At 36.5% G+C, this 15,414-nt stretch overlaps 3 protein-coding genes across 3 annotated transcripts; 2 read left to right on the plus strand and 1 right to left on the minus strand.

The window, feature by feature from the left end:
- The first annotated feature begins 1,346 nt into the window (after window positions 1-1,346).
- LOC143564174 (uncharacterized) lies at window positions 1,347-4,417 on the plus strand. The gene is made up of 6 exons (XM_077051535.1): window positions 1,347-1,406; window positions 2,690-3,730; window positions 3,803-3,889; window positions 3,965-4,037; window positions 4,119-4,164; window positions 4,250-4,417. The coding sequence occupies exons 1-6, from the start codon at window positions 1,347-1,349 to the stop codon at window positions 4,302-4,304; spliced, it is 1,362 nt and encodes a 453-aa protein (XP_076907650.1). The 3' UTR covers window positions 4,305-4,417.
- A 3,785-nt stretch (window positions 4,418-8,202) lies between these two features.
- On the plus strand, window positions 8,203-9,464 carry LOC143564924 (presenilin-like protein At1g08700). Its single transcript, XM_077052064.1, has one exon. It carries the CDS (start codon window positions 8,248-8,250, stop codon window positions 9,445-9,447), a length of 1,200 nt encoding a protein of 399 aa, XP_076908179.1. The 5' UTR covers window positions 8,203-8,247; the 3' UTR covers window positions 9,448-9,464.
- Window positions 9,465-11,279: 1,815 nt separating this feature from the next.
- Window positions 11,280-14,640, minus strand: LOC143564934 (surfeit locus protein 1-like). The gene is made up of 5 exons (XM_077052074.1): window positions 14,492-14,640; window positions 12,111-12,349; window positions 11,839-12,019; window positions 11,463-11,746; window positions 11,280-11,384 (listed from the first exon to the last, which is right to left on the minus strand). The coding sequence occupies exons 2-5, from the start codon at window positions 12,311-12,313 to the stop codon at window positions 11,315-11,317; spliced, it is 738 nt and encodes a 245-aa protein (XP_076908189.1). The 5' UTR covers window positions 12,314-12,349; window positions 14,492-14,640; the 3' UTR covers window positions 11,280-11,314.
- Between the last annotated feature and the right edge of the window lie 774 nt (window positions 14,641-15,414).

The raw sequence follows: 15,414 nt of genomic DNA on the forward strand, positions 1-15,414 counted from the left end.
CAGCACTAAATCGTACGCAGAGAACCATGTGTTGTGGTGGTGAACACACGAGTTCGGTTGGTATCAGGTTACAACACCGAAATTAAAGCAATAAGTTAATTCGTCAACACTCAAAATACAACAAATTAAAATATTTACATAAAAAAGATCGTGGCGAAAACCAAAAATATATGCGCGTTGTGGCTGTGACCTGATGCGAATTCGTCTAGAATTGATGAACAAAAAAAAACCCGCGGGAAAAAAAACCTTAGGTTGCGATTGCGAGCTGACGCAAATTTGGCGGGAACAATTTGACGGTATCAACGGTAAAAAAATCCCGTATTTTACGGTAGCGAACCGACACGAATTTAAAATTAAAAATCAAATAAAAATGCCAACAAACAACGTGAGACAAAAAACTTCTTAATTATTATATATAATAATAATTTGTAAGTTTCTACTTATGTTTATCTTTGAATAGTATGTGCACATGTGTTTGTATATATGTAAGCATGATGAATCTGTGGTATATAACAAATTGTTATTGTTTATTTCGGTGATAAAAGTTTATATTCCTTGACCATATTTATATTTAAAATAAATTGATTTTCAGGGACCTCAATACATGTGCACAAATTTTTGGACCTTCGTTTGCATGACATGTAGCGTAATACAGTGAGTTTTTCTACTCAGTTGAACTTCTTTACTAAATGTTATTTTGTACATAAAATACTGGAAAAACTTATGAATGCATATGCAAAATATATTTGAAGTGTCATTACCGATCTAGAGCACATGCAAATAATAATAATTGAATAAAAGAAATAAATAGGCAAACGACCCACCTTCCGGGTTATATAATTTGTATGAAGCATACGTATTTGAAATGCAGCATGGATTTCACCAATCACTTATATATGTGTTTTTTTATAGAATGGTGTATCCATAAGGCATTAATCAAGTACAAATTCTAATCTAGATATATTCAATTCGAATAACTATCCCACCTTTTAAATAACTATAATTCTTCAATATTAATAAATTATATATGCTGACATAAAACTAACATCAAAATCTAAAAGAGCCACATTCTATTTTTTAGTCATAAACAAACCAACCCTTAAGTACATTTTTCTTTAACTAATAAAAGCTATTTTGCATTTTGAAAATTGTTGATTTTTTTACAAAATTTTCAATATTTTTTTGGTATTTTAGCTAAATTCATCTAGTTTTAAGACTTTATCATTTGTCACTTCATCTGATATTCATATCGCTTGATTTAATTTCAGCGATAGGCATCTGATAATTCGAGTTCGAACATGGATTTTTTAGGATCCATCAAATTACGTGTGCTCTCTATTACAGCAATGTGGACAAAGTTCGGAGTGTCTACGTGGATAACAAGTTTTTCGCTTCGAAGGCGTCTGGTAGTAATAGTATGTGTTTCTAATAGTATATATATAGCATGTTTAAAAGAGAGAGTGTATACACAGATTACTCAAATATTAAAACCTTCTAAGTATCAATCTGGTTTCATTTAAGTGGAATCTTGCTGGACATTGTGGAATAACAAAATGCCCTTGAATTTAAATTTTACACATGCTTTAAATTGAAGGGCATCTTGTCATTTTATGATTGGGTGTAAACGAGCCGAGCCTGAGCTCGACTAGGCTTGGCTCAGTCATTTAGCTTATGGGAGCTCGGATCAGCTTATTTCGAGCTTTTTTTCTGAAGCCTGAGCTCGTGAGTAGTTTTCGAGCTCGAGCTAGGCTCGTTTCATGCTATATTTCTGAAGCACAAGCTGGTGAGTAGTTTTTTAAGCTCAAGCTTGGCTCGTTTCGAGCTCTATTTCTAGGTCCCAAGCTCGGCTTGTGATTAGTTTTCAACCTCAAACTCGGCTCCTTTATTATTTATTAATTAACTTTTTTACATCTTTACGCATTTTTTTATATACTTTTAATTTTGAAGTTTTATATATAACACAATATATATTATTTACTTATATTTATCATAATCTTATATATAATAAATTTTTACTGTATAAATTGTTAAACGTGTCCAACACTAACTCAGATTGATGACTTCTAGAAATCTTGGAGAATATTTAATATAATAATAATTAGTTTATTATTATAGATAAGTTAGTCTTATCTTTAATCCTAACTGTATTTGATTTCAAATTATGTATTTGAAATAGGTTAGGATTAGGAACCGTGGTTATATATATACCATAGGTTCAATGTGTTAGTTAGTATTAAGTTTTTCTCGTTTGTCGTTTTCTTATTAAAAGAGTCGTAGAGAGTTCTACAAATCTCGTGTTCGTGTTCTTGATTCGCTTGCCTTAAGTTTAACATAAATATATATTTAACTTGTTAAATAAGAATTTTATATGAACAATAGGCTTGTTTAGGCTCGAGAGCCACCTTGTTCGGGCTTGTTTATGAAAACAGGCTTATTTTTAGGCTTGAGCTCATTTAATCTCAGTTTGATTCGAGCTTTTAGCGAGCCAATCTCGAGTAGCTCAAGAACGGCTCGGCTTGTTTACATCCCTAATTGTTGGCTAGCTTTTTACTAGAACCAGCATAGCCCAAATTGAACTATGGGTGGCTTCTAAATTTGTTTTAATAATTAGGTGACCTCTAAACTTCTGTATGCACATCATTGTCTATTATTAGAAATATGAATTAATTCTGGTAATCATTGTTTTCAGAACCATAGAAACCATCAGGATGAAACTAGACGAGCCAGCTCATATCATTCATACTCTCAGAGTCCACCATACGATTATCCATACGAAGAACGCCGTTATGGAAAACAAGTTCCTGCACTTACTAAAAAACCTGGATCAGACAGAGGAATAATGCGGTTTCTGAGTACTAGTCGGTTAAGTGATCACGTGCAGGAAGACAGGTTTGCAAATGAGGTGGTTAATGCTAGGCTTTCAGATTATTCACTGACCAATGGAGGCGACTTATTTAGATCTAGTATGCAATCACCTCGTTCTTTGTCACGCTCATCGGGATCTGAAATATTTGATGGTTTTGACCTTTTTAATGTACCAAATCCACAACAGTTCGCCACATCAGCATCTTTTGTTGAACCTGGTGAGCTTGATGGCTTGAATGTTTCTAGTGCACCAAATCCATCTCATTCTGTCACGTCAACACCTTCTGTTGCACCTGAAAAGTTTGATGGTTTGAACCTTTTTAGTGCACCAAATCTGCCTCGGTTCGCAACATCAGCATCTTTTGCTGAATCCGGAATGTCTGATGGTTTGGGCCTTTTTAGTGGACAAAATCTGCCTCAATCCGTCACATCAGGTACTTTTGGTGAACTTGGAAAGTTTGATGGTTTGGACCTTTTTAGTTCACCGAATTTGCCTCAATCCGTCACATCAGCACCTTTTTCTGAACCTGGAAAGTTTGATGGTTTGGAGCTTTTTAGTGCACCAAATCCAGCTCAATCTGCCACATCAGCACCTATTGCTGAACCTGGAAAGTTTGATGGTTTGGATCTATTCGAGATACTGGCTGCATCTTCAGCTTCTGTAGCATCAACTTTGAGTGTGGATCAGGAGTTCAAAGCTTTTGAACCTTCAGATTTATTTACTGTTATGCCACATCAGCAGTCAACGGATATGATGACTCCAAAAAATGAAGGGTGGGCGACCTTTGACACGCCTTTGCAATCACAACCGACTCATCAAGATCCTATAGTTGCGAATCCATTTTTGGCATGGGAATTATCAGAGGTATTACTTACTAGGTTAGCTAAATAGAAATAACAGTTGCATTGTTATTACTAATTTCTTTTATGCATTCAGGATGGAGCACAATCACATGGACTTGATATTAAATCTTGCAATCCATTCGTTTTGCCCGGTGATGCTGATCTTGAATCGAGCAACATGGTAAGTTGTTGGTGTATAATTTCAGTTACAATGCGCATCAAACTATCAATTGATATTTTCTGTTTTCAACTGCAGTTGTTTGACATGAGCTACATGCAATCGGTTTTGCCAAATTATAACATGCCATTAGCTCCTGGTGATTCACAGGGTAAGATCGTAACAGACATATCGTTTTTTTATTGCATTATTCAAATATATTTAAGTATTTGTACTTTAATATGATTTGCAGATGCCTTGGTATACATGGCAGGGCAAGCGACAAGCATGCAGATTTTGTAAGCACCTTCCATATGACTTTATTTTACACTATTTATGTAACATGTTAATCACACTGGTAAAATCTGTTGGTTCATTTTGTAGGAGTATTCAAGCGCAGGGTCCTGTAGCTTCAGTTGGTGGGAGTCCGTTTGCGTAGGTTCTGTGGCTTCATTGGTGGAATCTGACAATCTGTTTTGGTAGGACCGATCATTCTTTTGTGGATACAGTCTAACATGATTATGCTAATTTGTTATTCTGTATTCCTTGTAAAAATAAAGTTCCGTGGTTTGTAGTTTTTAGGTATACTTTAGTGCCAATTCTGGAGCTTTAGAAACTGGTGAAATACGTTCATGGTTGTTTAAAAGTTAGGTTTGCTTGTTTCTGCAGTTTGATGTATTCTGGGTTTAATCTTTATGACTATGTAATGCTAGTTGGTTCAAAAAGGATTGCATTTCTGCCAAGCTGCGATCCGCAAATGCGTTGATTCGTGTTTGGTTTATAAATATGCTGACGTTATCAAGTGCGCGAGGGCTTTTTAACTCGGTTTTGGTTTATAAATCAATATAACTTATATTAGTTCAAATTGGCGGGCACCACCAAGCTACTGTTGGGCCCTACGCTGACAGTACCTCCTCCTTCGTTGTTGCCGCTCTGCGCAGTGTTACCAGCACCAATGCCTCTGATACCATCATTAACGTTATCGCAGCTAGAAGGCCACTATCACAACTTCCACCGCTAGACATTATAAAAGCAAATATGGTGCTGTTTGTTTTTTCAGAGGTAAAATGTCTGCAGTCTGCGGACCACATCTGCAGACATCTGTAGTAGAAGAGGTGGACCAAATCTCTGCACTCTGCAAGAAGAAGACTGTTTATTTTTATCGTCTGCAAACTGCTAAAACTTTCAATATAAGCTCTATACCAAAAACACAAATTATCCAGCAACAATTAAAAATATATAAATCCAAATTTTATACCTCTGAACTAGCAAATTATAAAACTTACATTAACAATTTTCTACGTGAATGTTTTTTTCTCCAAAAGTTTCTTCAATTATTTTCGAAAGTAGATAGTTTATACTCGAGCTTAAAACAACTCACAAGCCGATGACATAAACCTAAACTTTCTACAAACCTTTTTCAACAAAAAACTTTCTATAGACTTTTATAGTCCTTAACTTTCTACAAACTTTTTTCAACTAAAAACTAACAATACTTGAACAATTATGCAAAATTATAATTGAACCGAAAAATAAAAAAAACTAATCAATTAACAACTCAATTGAACAAATCAATTAACAAGAATTCAATTAATAAAAACTTAATAACTTAATTGATATCTTATGGAAATAATGAGCTTAGAAGAGGTTGGAAGACTATGGTCCAAGTTTGCATCAAGAAGAGGGCGCGCAGACGTTTTTTAATGAAACGTCTTCGAAAAAACAAACAGTCTGCATAGGGCAATGTCTGCGCATGACCTGTGCACTGCTGACAAAAAAAACAAGGAAGATCTTTTGTAAAAAAAACAATCACCACCTACTGAATGCATCTTCTTATTACTCTTTTTCCTAGACTCTATTTTGTCTTGAGCTTGTTTAGAATTGTTAGCGGGCCCAACTAAACACGTCCAACTTGTCATGTCTAGTGTTTACCAAAAGTTAATAAAAACGAAGTTACAATAATAATGATTAATTAATTAATTAATAAAATAGTAACAAATGAGAACAATTAAAAACTATTAATTGTGAAGACTCTTTTGTCTCACGTTCAGTTACTATTCGCCAATTGTACAAGTTTATAGCTTTAGGGTACAAGTTATAGTCGGTTGATTTCTTTACATGTTCACGTGTTTACTTCAATCTTTTCCATACGCTTTACTTTTGTCTTTCCATCTCTTTCTCTTATCACTTCTACTTTACACATTTGCGTATACTTAAAATCCAGATGCAAATTGTTTCTCTCTAACTTATCCTCTTTTATGTATAAAAAACTTTTTAAAATTTGGTATATTCGTTTTTATTAATCTCAACTATCGTCTTTTGGTTACTACCGGTCCTAACTAACGAATTGGCTGCTAACGGTCCCAACTTTTAATGTATTTGTTCCTAACGGTCCGCGACTAACGGAATCCTAAAGTCGTTGGTTTCAGGTTGCTGGAAAAACATTTTTGGTCAGAAAACTCAAAGTTTCCCTCTCAAACATCTTGGTAACTTTGTGTAGGACCTTTAGGAACCTTTTTCTAATAAAGCCCCAATTATTGAGGTCGCTAAAAACCCTAGAACCACTGTCGGAATCGATTGACGATGCTCAAGTGGTGGTAGTTGGTTGGCGATGAGTCAATTGGTGGTGGTTGCGGTGTTCAGGTGGTGTTTTCCGGCAACAAATATGACTTTTCCTGCCAATAACGTTTTTCCGACGACCTGAACTAACGGCATTAGGATTATGTTAGTCGTGGACCATCAGGAACAAATACGTTTGTGTTTCCGAGTTTATTTATGTAAAGAAAAGCAAGAAAAATAAAGTTTTCTCTTCTTATCTTTTCTTCTGGCATCTCCCTCCTATCTATTCAATTTTCTTTCCTTCCAAATCTTTCCAATTTGGAAAGATACAAATTCTCTTATTTTACTCATCATTTTCCCTTCCTCCCCTCCTGTTCTTTCTTTTAATGAAACTCGGGAATGCCCATTTTCCTTCCTTTTCATTTCTTAAATGAAACTCGGGAACACATCAATATTTTTCCATCCCTCATTAGTTGGACCGACATTGACCAAAAGTCAACAGTTAGGATAATAAAAACCAATATACCTTAAATTTTTTATATAATAATCTTTTAAAAAATTTCTTCGACGTTGTAATCTTCATTTACTTTTCAATTTATTATACAAAATTTATTATAAAACTATAGTTTATTACATAAAAGTTTTTGTTATTTTATATTGAAATGATTAAAATTAAAAAAAAAATCACATAAACACAAATTCCGTTGGTTCTCATTACATCAGTTTTCATAAGTAGCTTACTCGGAACTCACAAGCACATTGGTCGGATCACACTCAAATTTGGTCGGTTTGAAAAACCGTCAATTGACAAAACAAATGCGATGAGTCTAACTAGCTTGGAGTGAACATATAAGTTGATAAAAGTAAGCAATCCCAAACACCTACTAAAAATAGAGGAATTTTTGCTTTCATCAACCACACTTTTAGTAGCTGAAATTGCCAAGAAATTTCAAGTGATATTTCCGTACAAGCCAATTCAAAAACTTTCCTAAGTTCATTTATAAAAAGAAAAGTAAGAAAAAATAAGTTTTTTCTTCTTATCTTTTCTTTTGGAATCTTTCTTTATCTTCAATTTATTTTTCTCTCAAATCTTTTCAATTTGGAAAGATACAAATTCCCTTATTTTATTCATCATTTTCTCTCCTCTCCTCTCATTTTCTTTCTTTTTCCATCCCTCATTTTCCTTCTCTTTCCTTCTTTAAATGAAACTCGGAACACAAACTTACCTTTGTAACATATATTCTTATTTGATTTAATTAATAATATTTCCATTCACATGTTTAATATTATTATTATTATTTTAATACGGAGACTTTCTTTTATTTAGGCTAACACACTATCTAAACTTGGATATCCATGATACTCTATTCTGGCCAGACTATTTGTCGTAACTGGGATCACGCTGGCTTTAGAGTTTGGCTTGGCGTTCCCTCGGGAAAACGTACCGTCGGCTGCCACTTGATAGTCATTGTGCCTCCACAAGAATAAAACTCTTTATTTAACGTAAAACACAGGGGGACGAAAACCCGTGTAAGCTCGGAATCTGATCTAGCACTAGCTCAAAATAACAAGTAAAGATTGAATTTGGGTCGAAAACTAGTCAATTTCTTCAACTTGGCCAAAAGTTAAAATAGATAATCCATATTCATAAAATTTATTTGAAGAACTTTGATTAGTATTTTAAATCACATTTTCCAAATCCCCAATTTCTCACCGGAAACCCACCGACCGAAACCCTAACAACCACCGCCATGGACGTCAGTGGCAGTGGCAGTGGCAGTGGCAGCATCCTGGAATCACTGGGAATCGAAATCATCGGCGTAATGTCACCCGTCTCCATCTGCATGCTCCTTGTCGTCCTCCTCGTCTCCTCCACCTCTCCCTCCGCCCAACCCATCCGTACTGCCGCCAATCTCGTCTACCTCGAAACCCCTTCCGACTCCACCTCCCAGAAGATCGAAGGCTCCCTCCTTAACGCCCTCGTATTCGTCATCTTAATCGCCGTTGTAACCTTCATCCTCGTCATCTTATACTACTACAACTTCACCAACTTCCTTAAAAACTACATGCGCTTTTCCGCCTTTTTCGTTCTCAGCGTCATGGGCGGATCGATTTTTCTATCTATTATTCGACAGTTTTCCATTCCGGTTGATGTGATCACCTGTTTTGTGCTTCTCTTTAATTTTACGGTTGTGGGCGTGTTGTCGGTTTTCGCAGAGGGGATTCCCATCCCGATTTTCCTACGCCAGGTTTATATGGTGGTGTTGGGGATCATTGTGGCTGCGTGGTTTACGAATTTGCCCGAGTGGACGACTTGGACCTTGCTTGTCGCGTTGGCGGTTTATGATTTGGTTGCGGTGTTGGCGCCCGGTGGACCGCTTAAGATTTTGGTGGAGCTGGCGTCGAGTCGGGATGATGATCTGCCGGCGTTGGTTTACGAGGCGAGGCCGATGGTTTCCAGGAGGAGGTCGGGGTTGGGGCTTTTGGTTGGGGGAGTGTCGTCGGACTCGGTGGAGCTTGAAATGGCCCGACGTGATGGTAGTGGGTCGGGTGAAATTATGGATGAGGAGACTTCGCCGTTGGTGGCGAGTACCAGTAGTCAGTTTTCGGTTTCTTTGAGTCCGAATGATCGGGTTCGAGAAAATGAGATTGTGGAAGATGAAGTGGAACGGATGACGCCGCTTTCTGCGATGTTGGGTGTGAGGGATGAGGTGGGACCGCAAGTAAGGAGTGGGGAGGTTCGTGAGGAGATGACTCGAGGGATAAAGCTCGGGTTAGGTGACTTTGTGTTTTACAGTGTGCTTGTTGGGAGAGCTGCGATGTATGATTTGATGACGGTTTATGCTTGTTACCTTGCTATTATATCTGGATTGGGGTGCACCTTGATACTGTTGTCGGTGTTTAGGCAAGCTTTGCCGGCTCTACCGATTTCTATAGCTCTGGGAATCATTTTCTACTTCTTGACGCGTGTGTTAATGGAACCGTTTGTGGTCGGGACGTCAACAAATCTAATGATGTTTTGACACTTGTTCTCGGTTTCTGTAAGTCTGCATTGAGGTTTTTTCAGATGATATAGTTGAGTCATTGTAGTTAGGGGATACTGCACCCTCTGAGTTGTAAAGTTCTTGCTAGCTAACTATCTTCATGCAAGTTTTTAAGGTTGTCAAGATTCATAGGGTAAATGAGATTAATTCCAAATTTATCTCGAGCCGAGACTTTTTTTATTATACATATATTTAACTTGTGTTATAAATATGCTACAGACATGGGAAACATGTTTCTTGTATGCCCTTGACTTGTTACCTTGCCAAATGGAAGCCTTGTTATTGCTTTTGTGAAATGCAGTAGTTTAGATGGTCTTTTAGTCAGTTATGAGAAAGTGTTCTGTGTGCACAAGGGTAGTATGTTTACATTCTTTAATGATTGTGTACTGGTGTCACCGCCGAACAATGGATCTGCTCTTTATTCCACACAGATATGATATGAGAACCGCCAGTTTAAACAAAGTAGTTAGTGTGTGACTGATTGAGTATAATTTCTGAATTCTGAGATTTGCAGCTTATACCGACGCAAAGAGGTTATAGTCAGTTGATGCGGACCCAATTTCTACCCGAATCTTGGGCATACTCAGAAAATATGCAGTTACAAGAATCTGGATCAGTTCATTGTTGTTTGTAAACTTTGATAACCTTGACTGAATTGCCAGTGACTTGAGTATTTATCTTTCTTCAAGACTTGTAATTGCTACTTGAGAAAGCCCTTGTAATAACTCTTTTAAGGAATGTGGATGATATTTGCAGGAATGGTTTGTTTATAATCCTTGATAAACTCATTTTGAGTGGATTACAGCTACAGACATTTAAATGAAATTTTGAATCCAAACAACTAATTAAAGGATTCATTTTTAAGCCCTCGATCTTGTAGATGTAGGAACTGAAATAGCGTCGTCCTCGTCCACCCATGTAATAGTGTCATCGGACGTTGTAATAACATTTCCGCCCAGGTTGGGACATGTGACAATACTTAATTAGTTTTAAATAGTGCTTCCCTTTCATGTGATACCAGCTCCGATACCATGTTGGTGAATTGCAGAATCATTTGGTCAAAAAGACATGTAATCAAGAAGAACATAGAACTTTACAAGCAAAAATAACCATGAACCATGAAATAGCTATTTTTGTAATGTACACATTAATATTTTTCAGTCAACTACCATCGAGAAATGTATTTACCAAACTACCAAAGCACTACCAATGATAAATTGATGATACACGAATGAAAGGTGGTAAGCGGGCCAAATGCCATGTAAGTCTCTACTACGTGTGATTATTCTGACATGACTAGAAGTATGTTATACCTGAAAATTGTTAGTTTGTGATTTTCTCGTAAAAACATGTATATGAATATAATATTATTTTAAAGAACTCTGCACGTGTTCGGTATATCTTTAGATACCTGTTTATGTTATGCCTTGTAGGCGTGTCAACATAGGACCGAAACTATTATTATGTCTTTGTTATGTCCCGAAACTATTATTATGTCTTTGTTTTGGGAAACCTAAATTTGATGATAGTTTAAAACCGAACATTTAGAAATAATAAATGAATTGTCCTTGTAAGAAAAGGGTTGATAATCTTTGACCTCTGCTCAATGTTAATTTATTTTCCGTAAATCTTCATTATTACAAAATGAGCATAAACTCCAGAGGAAAAAGGCACATCTCTGTGTTTGTACAAAAATGGGTCTTTTTGATAAATTCTTACACCAAAACCACTTCTGGTATTTAGAGCCATAAATACAAATCAACATAACAGCTAAACTTCAGTAAAATGAATGGCTGGACCAGCAACAAAACTATCATCAGCACCTAAATCACTAAACCCCGTCATATCATCTCAAAGTCTTCTTCGGTTGTAATCTCTTGACAGCCATAAATGTAACTGCTGCTGATAAAGAATACCTATATCAAGTGAAACTGAAATTAGTAATGACTTTGAATGTATGCTTGCAGTAATGTGATAACAATATCATTGCATACCAAGTAAACGTATAGTTGAGATGATCTTGTGGCATTCTTGAACTTTGAATCAATGCATTGGTATCTTTTGGGATCGGGTATGGCTTACTGGGATTGACGTTTTCGTTTACTGCTTCAATGTATACCGTGTTCTCAGGAAGCCCACAACTGTGAGCAATTTCAGCAACATCAACATAGAACCACTGACATGAATTTGGGTCATTCGCTGGTACAAAAATACTAGGTTTCTCACTTCCACGAATAACTCCAACAACTTCATCTAGCATTGCTTGTGAAATATCCTTCTGCAGATCAATAACAAAATACTATTTTGTTGTAATCTACATGAGCTAATATTCTTCTATATATCAAGTACGCTTAAGCATATAAAGGACACCTTCTCAGTAATATTAGACTTCTTAGACCAAAAGTTCCACCAAGAGCCGCTTTCCTGGACATCAGTAGATCGACTAGATTCTATACTTTGATCAGGTCCATCACCTTCTAGAGCTTTCAGAGACTTGTCTCTCCAACTCCGTGGGACCCACCCACGGTTGACTAAGATCGGCATCTGCAAACTGCACAAAAGTTTCAAGCTTTCAGCACCATGTATAGTGAGATTGCCATGGCATAATTGGTGGAAAATACGGCTAATATTGCTAAACTAACCTTTCAGGACTGTTTGGAAGTGGCATAAGGGGTGTAATGAGGTAATATCCGTTCTCAGTCACTCCTGATATGCTTCTAGAACGTGGGCCCACATAAATGGATTTTGACTCGTCAAAAACTCCTTTGCAGACTACCCTCCTGAACTCCAGTGAGTCTAAATTTTCACTTGAAGGAGTGATGCGGTTCAAGTAGATTGGTTCCATTTCTAATCTACTCTGTCTGTACTCTAGCGTTTTAATCTACATGATCAGTGCACACATTATGTTACAAAAGGACATATTGGCTTAGGGGCTGTTTGTTTACCACTTAATGTAACCATTCAGATGTATAGATCTCATTCGGTCAAACTAAGAGTGTTTGGTTTGTTTAAAAAGTTGCCTCTGATGGAATTTGAACCTCTGATTCGCTCAGCTAGAAAAGAAAGCTGAATGGAGAGATGAATGAGGGAAGAGACCAAAATAGCCTTAACCTAATACAACTCTCATCTGCAATCCATCCCTCCGATCCCAAATCATGTGACCAGCACTCCTTCTCCTCCTTCTACCCTCCCTCCGATCCCAAATCGTGACCGGCACTGGTAATATCCCTTGGTGCGACTCAGATATTGCTATCGTAAGTATACTAATCCCTTCACAGTCAACGTTTTTTATTAATTAACTGTGGACACGAAACTATTTATTAGATTTAGGGTTTATGTGATACTATTTTGAGTTGATTTCTCCTTGTAACTGTGAGAAATTGGAAGATGAGGTTGATTTAGGTGGCTCTAGGGTTTTGGTGAGTGCTAATTAGATCAGGCATGAGATTGCCAGGTGTGATAGGTTAAATTTCATAACTTTTAACTCAAAGATTTAGTTCATAAATCAATTTTTGGAGATTTAGATATTATGATGATATATTGGGGTTAACATAGTTGAACCATAGATTATTACTGTTACAGTTACTGTTACAGTTACTGTTATTATGAATTGATGATATGGACACCATGCATAAGTTATGTTACTGATCAATCAAAAATTGATATGAGTTGCAACTGATATGAGTTGAGTAAGATGTAAAACATCTGGAAGATTATAATGAAAATGTTAACGTTTTTAATTCAATAACAGGGCTGTAAGCGTGAGGTTTCTGAAGCAGAGAAAGATTCTTCTGATGAAAATGGTTTACGAGTTTTATTTATGTTTATACAGTAGATAGTAATGTGTGGATTTTACAGATTGTACCAAAATTAACAAAATTGAAGATCATATCATGAAAGGTAAGAATATATATGTTAATCTTTATGCATTTGTTTTGAAGGAATTAAGTTGTTTTATGCATGTTGTATTGTATTGTATGGTATGCAGATGGAGTGATCGATATAAATATTGCACAATTGTTACGCTGTTGGTTTTATGGCTGGTGGACTCGCAAATGCCGGTCGTCCCGAACGAAGTGACCAGTCCATATGATGTAATGTGAATGCGCATGACGAAACTAATATCAAAATAACATGTGAATCGCTTTGGTCTCTTTTCTTTTGTTATATTGCACCTAATTGGTTGTACGTAAAGTATAAATTTCTATTTGGATATGAGTATGTATCCATGAATTACGCCCTGCTTGCGGTGCGTAATTATAATGTATATATGTGTGAACCCTCGGGTGGGCAAAAGTAAAATTGCACTAATTTTGACGTTATTTTACTAATCTCGTGAAAATAACGTTAAAAGTGGCGGAAGGTAATCAGGCATCATGTGGTGGCGTTGATAGCCGAAAGACAAGGGCACATGCACCGATCAGCCGGTGTCCCGATGATTGAGTGCTATGTGCCTTATGTCCAAGGCTTGATGCAAAACTACTATCGAGCCGGGGGTCTCACCGGAAGCAGCCTCTCTATCCCTATGGGATAGAGGTAAGGCTGTCTACATCTTACCCTCCTCAGACCCTACCATAGCATTGCTATTGGTGGGATATACTGAGTACGATGATGATGATGATGATATGTTTCCATGAATTTTGATCTAATAATGTGTAATTTGGATTTTCTATGATGTTTTGTATTTTCTTTTTATAATTACTTATCGTTGAGAGTTCTAACCAAACAAATACATTATTTAGCACGAAATAATTAAGAGGGGTAAGATAGTCATTTTGCACAGTTGTTCAGAGATCCAACCAAACAGACTTAACTGATTCAACACTTAATGGCTCAGAGTCTCTTATTCATTCAGACCTCTTAATGATTCAGCACTTAATGGCTCATCACTTACCAAACAGCCTCTTACTTGTATGCATCATTTTGTGGATGTTTTACGCAAAAATTGTGGCTTTTGATAATAAAATGTAATAAATTTGACATTTACGCATAGAAATAAGTTAATTAATTTGGCAGGACATACCTTATCTTGTCTTCTGAAGATCTGCCATGTGCCTAGTCCAAACGTGATAGCCCCTGGAACAAAAAGAAGGAACCTTGTCCATTCTTTTTGCTTCTCTGAAAGATGATGAATGTTTAGATCAAGATGCTTTGAAAGCTTTTAACTAATAAACAATTCGAGGGACATTCAATACATAAACGATTGTAAGTAAACAACCATAATAAACTACAACATAAACAAGTGTACTATAAGGTTATATAACTTCTAACCACCTATCTCTCTCTCACACTAATGTGATCAACACTAAGTGCAGGTGCGTATTGTTGTTTTCGCGATTCTTCACTTAAAGCACAAAATAACACCAACTAAGAAGTAATTCACTTGCTCTACCAAAACCAAGCAACTTGTATGCTTGCTTCTAATTTGAAATCACTAATTCTCAACTTACACTGAGCTAGAGTAAGAAAATAACCAGAGCTGAAATCAATGGACACTAAGCATTTACACAATCATTAGATCAGAAGAAATTATAACCAATAGTCCATGCTCTAGTTACTAAAAACTTAATCGTCGCCTGGATTAAACTTTTAGTAATAGGCAACATTATTCGCTAATCGGTCCAAATTACATATAAAAATTTCAATTTAATTAAACAAGTTCTACGCCACCGCAATAGTCACAAACAAGATGATATTTTAATGCAAACAAGACATGAACCTTGAGGTGGAGAAGAAGATGTTGGATTTGGCGGCGGAGGCAGAGGTTGTGATGCAGGTTGCAGTTCAGATACGGTGGCGGCGGCGCTGGAGTATAAGAATGAAGAGGATGATTGATCTGGTGCACACTTGAATGAAGAAGAAGCTTTGGCAATTCTTCTTGCTGCTAATAAGCTTTTAGAAATGGAAGCAGCCATCTGAATAATAATATTATAACAAATTTGACAT

Source organism: Bidens hawaiensis, unplaced genomic scaffold (genome assembly GCF_021521415.1).
Source record: "Bidens hawaiensis isolate Kalapana, Puna unplaced genomic scaffold, B.hawaiensis_p1.1 tig00001206_1, whole genome shotgun sequence".
In the NCBI taxonomy this organism is placed as follows: Eukaryota; Viridiplantae; Streptophyta; class Magnoliopsida; order Asterales; family Asteraceae; genus Bidens; species Bidens hawaiensis.